At 48.9% G+C, this 11,662-nt stretch overlaps 5 protein-coding genes across 5 annotated transcripts; all 5 read left to right on the plus strand.

Moving 5' to 3' along the window:
• Positions 1 to 114: 114 nt before the first annotated feature.
• Positions 115 to 2,023, plus strand: N7455_009630 (dolichyl-P-Glc:Glc1Man(9)GlcNAc(2)-PP-dolichol alpha-1,3-glucosyltransferase ALG8; the record flags this gene model as incomplete). Its single annotated transcript, XM_040954592.2, has 6 exons — positions 115 to 191; positions 355 to 433; positions 498 to 691; positions 753 to 1,246; positions 1,307 to 1,446; positions 1,496 to 2,023. 6 exons carry the CDS (start codon positions 115 to 117, stop codon positions 2,021 to 2,023), a joined length of 1,512 nt encoding a protein of 503 aa, XP_040814924.2.
• Positions 2,024 to 3,508: 1,485 nt separating this feature from the next.
• On the plus strand, positions 3,509 to 7,362 carry N7455_009631 (uncharacterized protein). Its single transcript, XM_040954733.2, has 8 exons — positions 3,509 to 3,579; positions 3,840 to 3,923; positions 4,022 to 4,087; positions 4,148 to 4,291; positions 4,344 to 4,446; positions 4,502 to 4,518; positions 4,571 to 6,159; positions 6,214 to 7,362. The coding sequence occupies exons 2-8, from the start codon at positions 3,921 to 3,923 to the stop codon at positions 7,295 to 7,297; spliced, it is 3,006 nt and encodes a 1,001-aa protein (XP_040815025.2). The 5' UTR covers positions 3,509 to 3,579; positions 3,840 to 3,920; the 3' UTR covers positions 7,298 to 7,362.
• A 141-nt stretch (positions 7,363 to 7,503) lies between these two features.
• N7455_009632 (uncharacterized protein) lies at positions 7,504 to 7,796 on the plus strand (the record flags this gene model as incomplete). The annotated part of the gene is made up of 2 exons (XM_065606254.1): positions 7,504 to 7,563; positions 7,617 to 7,796. The coding sequence occupies 2 exons, from the start codon at positions 7,504 to 7,506 to the stop codon at positions 7,794 to 7,796; spliced, it is 240 nt and encodes a 79-aa protein (XP_065460217.1).
• Positions 7,797 to 7,996: 200 nt separating this feature from the next.
• On the plus strand, positions 7,997 to 9,275 carry N7455_009633 (coenzyme A transporter; the record flags this gene model as incomplete). Its single annotated transcript, XM_040954572.2, has 2 exons — positions 7,997 to 8,233; positions 8,298 to 9,275. 2 exons carry the CDS (start codon positions 7,997 to 7,999, stop codon positions 9,273 to 9,275), a joined length of 1,215 nt encoding a protein of 404 aa, XP_040814932.1.
• A 358-nt stretch (positions 9,276 to 9,633) lies between these two features.
• Positions 9,634 to 10,714, plus strand: N7455_009634 (RNA-binding ATPase activator ESF2; the record flags this gene model as incomplete). The annotated part of the gene is made up of 2 exons (XM_040954709.1): positions 9,634 to 10,255; positions 10,338 to 10,714. The coding sequence occupies 2 exons, from the start codon at positions 9,634 to 9,636 to the stop codon at positions 10,712 to 10,714; spliced, it is 999 nt and encodes a 332-aa protein (XP_040814819.1).
• Between the last annotated feature and the right edge of the window lie 948 nt (positions 10,715 to 11,662).

The following is an 11,662-nucleotide window of genomic DNA, read 5'->3' on the forward strand; positions in this document are numbered from 1 at the left end:
TGTCCTTCAAAATAACATGCGGAGGAAGCTACTCGCTCCGCCGATTTGCACATTCTCGCGCCTTGTGTCTTCTCGGCTTTCAATATCGCTGCACCATCATGCGCAGGAGCTCCAATGGCTGATCTATACCCTTCATTGGCCCAGTGCGCCATCGTTGCAGCTGCTTTCAAGGTGCTGCTCTTCCCCGCATAGTAAGTCCCGCTCGTTTCGCTGCAGCAAAAAAAAAGATCGGGAAGGCATCAATCACTGCAAAACTGCTGCAAAAAACTGCAAAAAGGAATTCCAAAGGACCCGGGAACAGGACACTGGGGTTACCAAATGAGTTTTGCTAACATACTTTTCTTTGTGTTGCAGCAAATCCACCGATTTTGAGGTCCATCGCAATTGGCTCGCCATCACCCATTCTCTCCCCATCCAAGAATGGTACTATGAGGTATGTTCGGTCGGGCGCGTGGTTCTGGAGTAATTGTTCTGGATATTGACTTGGGCTGGTTTAGAAAACTTCGGAATGGACGCTCGATTACCCACCGTTCTTTGCAGCCTTCGAGTGGCTGATGTCGCAGGCTGCTGCATACGTAGACCCTGCGATGTTAGTCGTGAAGAACCTTGGCTATGATTCCTGGCAGACTGTCTACTTCCAAAGAGCAACTGTGATCTTGACGGAGCTGGTTCTTGTCTATGCGCTTAGTCGGTATGGCACTCGATCTTTTTTGGTGATGTGATGCAATGGAATTCTGACAATTATTCGATAGATTCGTCAAGTCCGTTCCTTTTCCGAACAAGCAGGCTGCGCATGTAGCCAGTCTTTCCATCCTACTATCCCCGGGTCTCCTCATCATCGATCATATCCATTTCCAATACAATGGCTTCATGTATGGAATCCTGATCTTATCAATTGTCCTCGCTCGCAAGCAATCGACTCTTCTCTATAGCGGTATCCTTTTCGCGGTACTGCTATGCATGAAGCACATATACCTCTACCTCGCTCTCGCCTACTTCGTCTATCTACTGCGCACCTATTGCCTTAGTATCAAATCGGTTTTCCGGCCCCGGTTCGGCAATATTTTCAAACTAGGATTCTGCGTGGTTGGCGTTTTTGCAATTGCCTTTGGGCCATTTGCGCAATGGGGACAATTGCTGCAGCTCAAGGATAGGCTGTTTCCGTTTTCGAGGGGGCTGTGTCACGCCTACTGGGCGCCAAATATCTGGGCGATGTACTCCTTCGCTGATCGAGCATTGATTTCCCGTAAGTAGTCTCTACCTCTTCGCACGCACGACATATGAGCTTATCTGACACTCCCCGCAGTTGCTCCACGGCTAGGGCTTCCAGTGAACACTGATGCTCTGAACAGCGTCACACGAGGACTGGTGGGAGACACTTCTTTCGCCGTCCTGCCGGAAGTTACAAAGGAACACACCTTTATATTGACCTTCTTGTTCCAACTAGTATGTGTCCCTCGTCCTGTGCCTCTGGCCTTGTCTAACAATTGTTTAGATTCCTCTCGTCAAGGTCTGGTTCAACCCGGGCTGTTGGGATACCTTTGTCGGTGCGATCACCCTCTGCGGCTATGCATCATTCCTCTTCGGTTGGCATGTGCATGAGAAAGCCATTCTCCTCATCATCATTCCATTCAGTCTCATCGCCCTCAAGGACCGTCGCTACTTCAGCGCCTTCCGACCTCTGGCGGTTGCGGGCCATGTCTCACTCTTCCCGCTACTGTTTACAGCCGCCGACTTCCCCCTCAAGACTATTTATACAGTCCTGTGGTTGGTGCTATTCCTCTTCGTCTTCGACCGAGTCGCACCTGTTCCCGAGCGGCCCCGAATTTTCATATTCGACCGACTTTCGCTGCTTTACTTGACCATTTCTATTCCTTTGATTATCTACTGTTCCCTGGGGCACCAATTGATCTTCGGATGGGACCGGCTCGAGTTCCTGCCATTGATGTTCATGAGCAGTTATTGTGCCCTTGGAGTTGTCGGAAGCTGGGTTGGGTTTATGGTGATTTATTTTACAGCTTAGACCTATCAAACTAGCTCAGATTAAAAGATTGTTTTATTTAGCTATCAAGGATGAACTACACACAAACTTCTTGAGGTCATTGTGAGGTGACTTCAGGATTCACGATGTAGGTGTAGAATGTTTGCATTGTTTGTTTCCACGTGGATAAGACCCACGGATCATGGAGTCTATTCTCCCGCTAGTCCCAAATTGGTTAGCTCCACTTCATCCATGGTTGGCCTGCAGTCAAATGCAGGTCAGATAGAAACATGGGGGAAGAATCTGTTTTCTATTCTTCCATTCTAGGACTGTATTGGAATTGTCAGTGTAAACGTGTAGGTATTTTATTATTTCTTTGATTTAAATGTTTGCCTAGGTAATTGTCTCGCCATAAAAATGCATGTTCGCGGCATATATATATTTCTGTAAGTGATATAAATTCTCTTTCGATTATACATTTTGTGCAGGTGCTTCCACTTATTGGTGGTTGATAAGTTATTTGAGTGTAATCTACGAGCAAAATCACAAGCAATCTGGTCTAAAAGCAATAAAGTAAAAGATATAAGTGGTGACCTCACACATCACATATAGCATGTTTATTATTCACGTCTAGCTGCACGATAACCAAACAACCACAACAAAAGGGTATCATGACGCATAAAGAAGGGGTTCATTAACTTCAGCAAATGTAGATATAGAGTACCCCTGATTCAACAATAGACGTCTGGGTGGCCAATGCGCCTGTGGCACCGCGGCTGAAGGTGTATCAATTCTACATGCCCTGCTTGCTTTAGAGCCATAAGGGTGATATATAGTTACAGATCGGCCTAGGAGATAGGACGTGCATACAAAGCTCTTTGATAACCACGACTTGTACTTTTAGTGGAATACAGTTATTCTCAAAATAGGTCTTGTCATATTTCATACTTGAAATATGATTACTTAGGCAGATGCCTGTAGGGTGAAGAACAAATAACACTTGAGCATTTAAAGTCAAAGAGAATGCAGTTGAAAGGTTGGTGTTTCATGCTAAAAATACAAACAAAGCTGGTGGTTGACATGGTTCCGGCCCCGGGGTAGTTCGAATTGATTGTTCCGATCTTAGCCCGGGAAGGTGACCGAGAATAGAAACTGAGAATTGATAACCGTGTTGAAGAATAGAAATATCATTGAAAATTGAAATGAACATAATATAGATAAAATCTCCTCGATCAGACGAGTCGAATGAGGGTAAATACGGATAGTGTTGGGGAAGAAAGGAAGAAAGGAAGAAAGAATTGACAGTCGGAGATGACGAGGGGGAGGAGGGAGAGTCGAGGGTCCCGAGGAAAGCCCAGGTGCGTTTTTCTGCTGGGCTTTGGCTCCCGCTTGCTCCTCCTCTCCACCAATCAGCTTCCACCGCTGATTCGCGGTCCTGCAATGATCTACCGCTCCGTCCTTTTTGTCTACCTTTCTTCTTTCTTGCTTCTTACACCTTCAAATATTCACAGCTTCCCTCCCCCACCCCCCTGATATTATAGTTCATCATCTCAGAATCGCTTGGTTCTCAACCTCGTTACAGGACGCGTTCTACTCCGGTAAGTCCGCGTGAATTCCCGAGCCATCGCTATTCCACTGTTCGCGTGTTCTTGGTCTGCGACCAGGCCTGATCACGACAATTCACTCCCACCCACAACCGCCCATTCTCCACACAACGGTGCACGAGAGCAACTGGAGCATCTTCAATCTATATCGCAACTCCCGTTACCTCCGCCGATTGCGTTGTCTGACGCGGCCTCTACCTTCCCGCACTCACTCGACAAGCTCCACTCGCTAACTAAGATCGCGTTTTGTTTAGTCCCGTTCATGCTCGATTCTCGATTTTGTACACGGTAGCTCCCGGCCGACTGGCGCGTCCACACTTAATATTTAAAGCATCATGGTATGCAACACCTGATCCGATGGAATGGCCGCGGAGGTGCCAAGAAGAAAATGGTGGATGGTATGGAGACAAAGAGGCTTACACAATTGCATGTACAGGTGTTATTCAAACGCAAACCAGTCCAATACCTCCCGCAAACTGTCATTGAAGATGATAGTTCCGAGGTATGTACCTCTATTACCCATACTGCAGACCTTCCCGCTGACCCTCTTTCCTCTTTCCAGGTCTGGGTTATCCCGGAGACCAATGAGGTCTTCACCAGCTACGAGCCATACCTTCAGCGAATGGACTTCTACAAACAACGCCGATTCATCTGTGAGATCACCGGCCATTCGGGTTTGACCTTCTTCGAGGCACTCCGCAGTGAGGTATATTATAACATGGACACCGAGTGATGAACATATGCTAAGTCCTGACTAGACGGAGGAATCGCGTGAAGTCAACAACAGTTTCCCCGATGCGCTGAGAGAACCTATTCTGCGCAGAATTCAGTTCTCGATAGTTTCGAGGGTGGACAGCCTAGGTATGCTATTACTCTCTTTTCTAGTCTAAATCAAGCTAACGAATCTATTTCTCAGTGGATGAAATCTATGAAGTGAGATAGTCCCGCCATTTATTAACATTAACAACTGATCTAACAGAACTAGGAATTCAAATCAGACTTCTACCCGGGCGAAGCCGTTCTCATTTTGCTTGAGGATAGTAGTCGGCTTCATGGTACCATCAGAGACAAGGCAAACTTTGCAGAACAGCTATATGCTGATGGCACCATTAAAACACCCGCTTTTGCCAGGTATCTGGTCAAGATCCTAGATCGACAAAATGAAGAGGCCCTGCTGGACCAGGACCACATCACGCGCGACCGAAAGGCATTCACTAAATTGATGCTGCGCGGATTCATCAAAAACAACGTCACTAGAGAATCGTGGACAGGCGCGCCCTGGTTGGTCAAGCCATCTGTCGCAGAGACATACAAGATCCCGATTGAGGTCCCTAAGCATCTGCAGTATGGCGCGAAGGTGGCAGAGAAGAAGGCGATGAAGAAAGCGGACCAAGATGGCTTCTTTGGTTTCTTTTCTTCTCAGCAGCTGCCCGAGCTGAAACCTGCGGTGAAGGGACAGAAGTCGAAACTGTCTGCACAGGACATGGCAAAATCGAGGGAGGCGCAGTACCAAGAGTATCAGCGGTCACTGAATGGTAACCCATCATTCCTTCTGCCTTCCAACCCCTTGCGCCCTTCCAAACCGCCACTGGTTGGCGATAGGAAGCTTGCTGGACTCCCGGCAGTAGTCATCAAGAACGAGCCGAGAGCACCATCCCCACCACCGATCAAGTATCCTATCGAAGATCTGGACCTTGCTCCTAATTCCGAAAAGCAACACCGACCGACCCTCAAATTTATGATGGTAGGTGAGTCTGAGGATGACGGTGCAGAGAACCTTCTGCCTGATGACCTAGAGCCGGAAACGGTGGGGTTGCTCCTGGAGACTTGGGACACCCTCAATGTCTACTGTGAAGTATTCGAACTGGATTCCTTCACCTTTGACGATTTCATCCAAGCTATGCGGTTCTCATCAGATGAAGTGGACTGTGAGCTTTTCGTTGAAGTTCATTGCGCCGTTCTCAAAAAACTCGTCAACTCGTCGAACGATGATGGTGCTGTTCAGATCTCACTCCCAGACTTCCCTGCTGATGATTCTGATGAATCCGAAGAAGAGGGCGAGGAAGAGGAAGAAGAAGCCGAGGAAGAGTCTCCAGAGCCGCAGGTGAAGCCTGGGAGAATGACCACCAGAGGAAGTTTGGCCAAGGAAGAGGCAGTCATCATCAAAGCACAGATTAATGAAGATGAACCCGAGGAGACACAGATTCATCGCGCCGGCGAGATGTTTGAGAAGTATGGGTGGATTGATCGTCTCCGCAAACGCGATTTCCGCAACGGTGGATGGGAGTTGGTGATAGTTGGACTTTTGCACCAGCTATCTATCCGTCCTCGCTCGGAGCAAATCTGCAACACCATCCTCAAGCATCTGGCACCTCTCGACCGTGAACCTACACAATACACCGTGCAGGAGCAGTATCAAACACTCGACATCAATTTGCGTACCAAGGTGCTCCAGATGATTTGCATGTTGAGTTTGGAGACCAAGGCCATCCGAAACTATCTAGAAGAGTGCAGCAATCAAATGACAGAGTTGCGCAAGGAGAAGATTGAGTATCAGAAGGCGCGCAAAGCAGGGTAAGTGAATCCTTTAACCATTGTCATTTTTCAACCGCTAACATCATCTTTCAGACTCATCGAGCTTCGTCAGCTGCACCAGGAGCGCAAGGCCGTTCAGCCTGAACCTGAAAAGGCCGGGAAGTCACCTACGCCAGTGCCCGAGCTGGACGGCTTGGATGATTCTCGATTGCTGGAAGGAGACTCTGAAATGGTCGGGGACACTGAAGACGAGGATATCCCTCGACCACGCTCGTTACGTGGAGGGATCGATCGGGCCCTCGAGCGTAAACGGAAGCAAGAATTGGAAAAGGAGCGAAAGGAGATATTGGCGAAGCAGCCTAAGGGGTCCAAGCAATATCAGCGAGTCTTGAAGAAGATCGACGAGCAGAAGGCCAATATCGAGAAGCTCCAGGAGCAAATCGAGACTGTGGAGAACAGCCTTCGCGAAACCGACTGCCCCAGGACCCGATGCCTTGGACTGGATCGCTTCTGCAATCGCTACTGGTGGTTTGAGCGTAATGCGATGCCCTACGAGGGTATGCCAGAAAGCTCAACGGCCGAGGCACACTACGCCAACGGCCGTCTGTGGGTGCAAGGCCCGGATGAAATGGAGCACGCTGGCTTCATCGACGTGACCGATGAACAGCGGAAGCAGTACCAGAAACATTTCCAAACCACCCCCGCAGAGCGCAAGAAGCACGAAGAAGGGCCAACCCATGTGTCGAATGCTCGTGAATGGGGCTACTACGAGGACCCCGAGGCAATTGAACAGCTTGTGGAGTGGCTGGACTCGCGCGGCAACCGGGAGTCCAAGTTGCTTAAGGAGCTGCTCCTCCAGCAAGAGTACATTGCCAAGTACATGAAGAATCGCAAGGCGTACTTAGCCGAGACGCTTGATAGAGCCGAGTCGGAGGACATTCCAGCCAAACGCGTGACCACCCGGACCAAGACCTATCTGGATGTGAACGAGAGTGGGCCTCGCTGCCTGCGCTGGAAAAACACGACTGCGTTGTCTGAGCATGGACATCTTCATGTTGACCCTGGCCGGCCAGCCAAGCGCAAGCGGGTTTCGGATGACACCAGAGTGACCAAGGTAGCCAAACAGGCTAAGCAGGCTAAGCCTTTGACCCGAACACGCGCTCAGCGCAAGGGTTGATACCTCCAGAAGGCATTAATCCTACAATATCACGCGACCACGATATTCTTTGTACTTCGTATACATTTCGAGCTGCATGGAGACGGGGAGTTCATGTCTTTTCACTGGCATTTTTTTTGGGAAGAAGTTAAATAGCTTAGAAGCAATGCAACAACATAGAACAAGTCTCCTTAATAAAATAAATTCTGACTACAAGGTAGGCTACGATGAAGGGCTATAGAATGCAAATCGGCTACAAGTCCCGATTAGGCTTAGTGCTAGAAGGAGTACGATGACAAACCGGCTTCTCGGGACTCGCTGATTCTGCGGGCCGTATTAGTACCGTATTCCGCCGGTTATTCGCGGAGAACAGATGGTATCGGCATGTCAGAATGTTTGTAACGACAATCGTCCGAACTTCCAGATGTCGCAAATACGTCAGTGGAAACATACACAGGACGTTGTTCTTCTTTCACTTTTCGCCATTGCATTGTCATATTATTCTTGCAAACGCCCTTAAAGATCGCTGTGCTGTCAATACAACTATTAGATATCTGCATGCACAGTTGAAGCGTCCCGAGGATCGTCCGGTACCCCGAGAAATCTGGCTGGATATCGCCGAAACTGATCACGAGGGCGACTCCCCCGGACATTCTCACCCCTCCTGCGAGCCTCGGTTGCTCTCTTGCAATCTCGTCTTTCTTTTCCTCTTCCTATTCCATGTCGACTGGTCATGCATATGACCCCAACAAATCCCCAGACTCTACTCCACAGTCCGCTCCGATGAGCGAGACCGCACAGCCGGGATCGTCGCCTGTCGGCGCCGCTATGAAATCAATTGAGTCAAATAACACCGCCGCCATGGACAAAACACAGAGCGGCGACAATAAGATCAAAAAGCGTAGCTGGGATTATGTGATGCGGAGTGGAATTGCCGGAGGGCTGGCGGGGTGTGCGGTAAGTCTCCATGGGTTAGAGGTCCTTGCGAGATTCATACTGATTAATGCGCCGGACGTTATAGGCCAAAACCGTGGTAGCACCCCTCGACCGCGTGAAGATCCTCTTCCAGGCATCAAATCCTCAATTCGCTAAATACACGGGCAGCTGGACTGGCCTGGCAGCAGCGATTCGAGATATCAAGCGCACTGAAGGTTTCCAGGGCCTGTACAAAGGCCACTCCGTGACCCTCCTTCGAATTTTCCCGTACGCCGCCATAAAGTTCCTTGCATACGAGCAGATTCGAGCAGTCATCATTCCTTCCAGCGAATACGAGACCCCGTTCCGCCGCTTAGTCTCCGGCAGTTTAGCCGGTGTTACCTCTGTGTGTTTCACATACCCATTAGAGCTGATGCGCGTGCGAATGGCGTTTGAAACCCGCCAATCGCACCGCTCAGGCTTGGTGGACATCTGGCGGCAAATCTACCACGAGCGTGTTCAACCCCCATCAACCAATTCTGCTGCGGCAGCCGAGTCTTCTTCCGTTGCTGTTGCCGAAAGTGCTTCATCTGCCGTTTCGAAAGTTGTCCCGCGCACCGGAATTACCAATTTCTACCGTGGCTTCGCCCCAACCATCCTCGGCATGCTCCCGTACGCCGGAATGTCTTTCCTCACCCACGACACAGTGGGAGACTTGTTCCGTCACCCAAGTGTGGCACGCCACACCCTCAGACGAGTAACAGAGCCAGAAAACCCCGCGGATCGCCCCAAACGACCGCAGCTCAATACCACGTCCGAGCTTCTGTCCGGTGCTGTGGCCGGTCTAGTTTCGCAGACTTCGTCATACCCAGTGGAGGTCCTCCGCCGGCGGATGCAGGTCGGTGGTGCAGTCGGTGATGGACGCCGACTCGGAATCGCCGAAACGGCCCGCACAATCTGGCTTGAGAGAGGGTTTAGAGGCTTCTGGGTTGGACTGACTATTGGATACGTCAAGGTTGTTCCTATGGTTGCAGTGAGCTTCTACGTTTATGAGCGAGCCAAGGGATCGCTAGGCATTAGTTAGACTTGTGACATATTCGTTTCTTTTCTTGCATATACCATGAGGACTCTTGATACTGGTTCTCTGTGGCGTTTGTGGATACCTTGGGATGGTTGTTTTTAGCATACAGAGCCCGAATGGCTCAGAGATATACCAGTACAAAATTTCGAAGATTTTCTTTCATCTGTCATTTAAAATTCATCCTATAGGCTGGAGTATCTCATAAATAACTCTCGACTTTGATATGTGGCTGGTGTGTGGCTGATTCGTAGATCTAATTGGAACGGCTTGACTCCGGGGGCACAGACCACCCGCATAAAAAAAAGTTGCAGACCTCCGCCACCCACGACCAAGTCAATCAACACTACTCGCATTCCACAAAATGACGACTCGCAAGCACAACGATTTCCTAGACATCGCGGCCAGTGATGATGAGGCCAGCGGCAGCGACCGCGGCTACGACTCCGAAGCCAATGCGGCGGAGAGCAAAGGACGGGCCGTGAAGCGGCGACGGACAACAACCACGCAAGATTTCTCCCCGGAGTCTGACGAGGATGAGGATGAGGACGAGGAGGAGGACAAAACCTCCGAAAAAGAAGACGAAGATAATGAGGACGAAGAGGGCGGCGCAAGTCTAGAAGACTCGACAAAACCCAGCACCAAATCAGCGAAGTCGCTCAAAGCAAAGGGCAAGCTTGCTAAGTTATCTAAACTAGCCAACGGCAAGGCACCCAAGAAAACCCGTTCAGGTGTCATATACTTCTCTTCTCTCCCGCCATACCTCAAGCCCTTCGCCTTGAAGGCAATGCTAGAGAAGAGAGGGTTCGGAGGTATCACGAAGATCTTCTTGGCTCCTCTTCTCCCATCAGCAGCCGGTCATCGCAGCCGCTCGAATAAGAGAAAGCTCTACACGGAAGGGTGGATCGAGTTCGAGTCCAAAAAGACGGCGAAGATCTGCGCGGAGACATTGAATGCGACTATTGTTGGTGGATTGAAGTCTAGCTGTGAGTTGACCGGAATTTTCACCATTATATACGTCCTGTTATTTTGCGATGAATACGTACTGACCAGTGCTACGATCTATAGGGTATCACGATGACGTGTGGAACATCAAATATCTCTCGCGGTACTCCTGGGAGGATCTTATGCAATCTGTACAACGGGAGAGATCTGAGAGGGAAAGCAAGAGGAAGATTGCCGATGCTCGTGAAGCTAAGGAAGCTAAGATGTTCATTGCGGGTGTTGAGAGTGGTCGCATTGCTGATGGTATGGCGAAGAAGAATGAGGAGAAGATGAAGAGGAGGTTGGAGGCGGCCGGTGATGGGGATAAGGAACTGCCGCAGCCTAAGGAGGCGAAGTCTACGAGAAGGCGGTTCCATTTCCAGCAGAATGAGGTTGTTAAGGGGTCGAAGGATGGTGCTATGGCTGATGATGCCAAGCGGGTACTTGGGAAGATCTTCTAAGTTAGGATTTTATGGGGAATGTTTCTACTTGTTCTTATTCAATAAGGCTTTTATGGCCTCTGGTCTGTTTACTTGATCTACTACAGCCCGGATTTCTAATATTAGATCACCGAGATGTAACATCCCGAGGTTGATAGACTACATCTGGTTAAACTTCGGCATCCTCTTTTCCTTCTTGACTCTATTTGATATTATGATACTATGCAAATCTACTCTCATGTTGATCCAAATACGCAATCATCGCTTTAGTATCTTGAACGGAAGTGCTCACTTTGTTTTGCTTCAAGCTCGGCCTCTCTCTGATTATGGAAAGGAAAATGGCATATCATGTAGTATACTATTGTTTACCTGTGTGTTTCTATGAGGAAAGAGAATGACAGCTACTATAGTATCAATACATCAATGTATAGTAGTATCAAGTATCAACAATGTAGGGGATCTAAAGGAAGATGGACTAGGATTATCCTTCAATTTTATATTGATACAGTAGACCAAGAGATATTACCTGTACCTGTGTGATTGTATGAATCCACCTAGGGTAACTCATTGAGGATTTTGTCTTAATTCCGCCCTAAGCAGGTATGGCTCTTTCCTCCCTCCCCCCTGAGGTTGTTTACTGTTGCCGTTGCCATAGTCGTAGACATGAGGCTAGAGACTCTTGGAAGTTTGTTTCTTGGCGCATCCGATTCTATGCTGTCAATCTTGTGGTTCTTGTCAACCTCACCCGTGGGCCAATATAACCCTAGAAACTTACGTTCAACTACGTCTGCAACACCCCTCAACTCATTTTTACAACCCTAACTAGCTTTGTGCTCTTAACTTTAATTCATTCTCATCTGAAGCAATTGATCCATTCAGCCCTAGAATAAGACTTAGAATAAGAATTTGGCATCTGCATGCTGTACATTGCACGTATCAATTTGAAAATCATGAACTTTTTAATTGAAA

This window comes from Penicillium solitum, assembly GCF_028829755.1.
Source record: "Penicillium solitum strain IBT 25940 chromosome Unknown utg000008l_segment0_segment0, whole genome shotgun sequence".
In the NCBI taxonomy this organism is placed as follows: Eukaryota; Fungi; Ascomycota; class Eurotiomycetes; order Eurotiales; family Aspergillaceae; genus Penicillium; species Penicillium solitum.

What these genes read in the sequence shown, in the direction of transcription:
- N7455_009631 (XM_040954733.2), top strand. An exon ending in TCGAGGCACTCCGCAGTGAG is followed by an intron (nt 4,292 to 4,343) that starts GTATATTATAAC and finishes AGTCCTGACTAG; the next exon opens with ACGGAGGAATCGCGTGAAGT. An exon ending in CAGAAGGCGCGCAAAGCAGG is followed by an intron (nt 6,160 to 6,213) that starts GTAAGTGAATCC and finishes ATCATCTTTCAG; the next exon opens with ACTCATCGAGCTTCGTCAGC.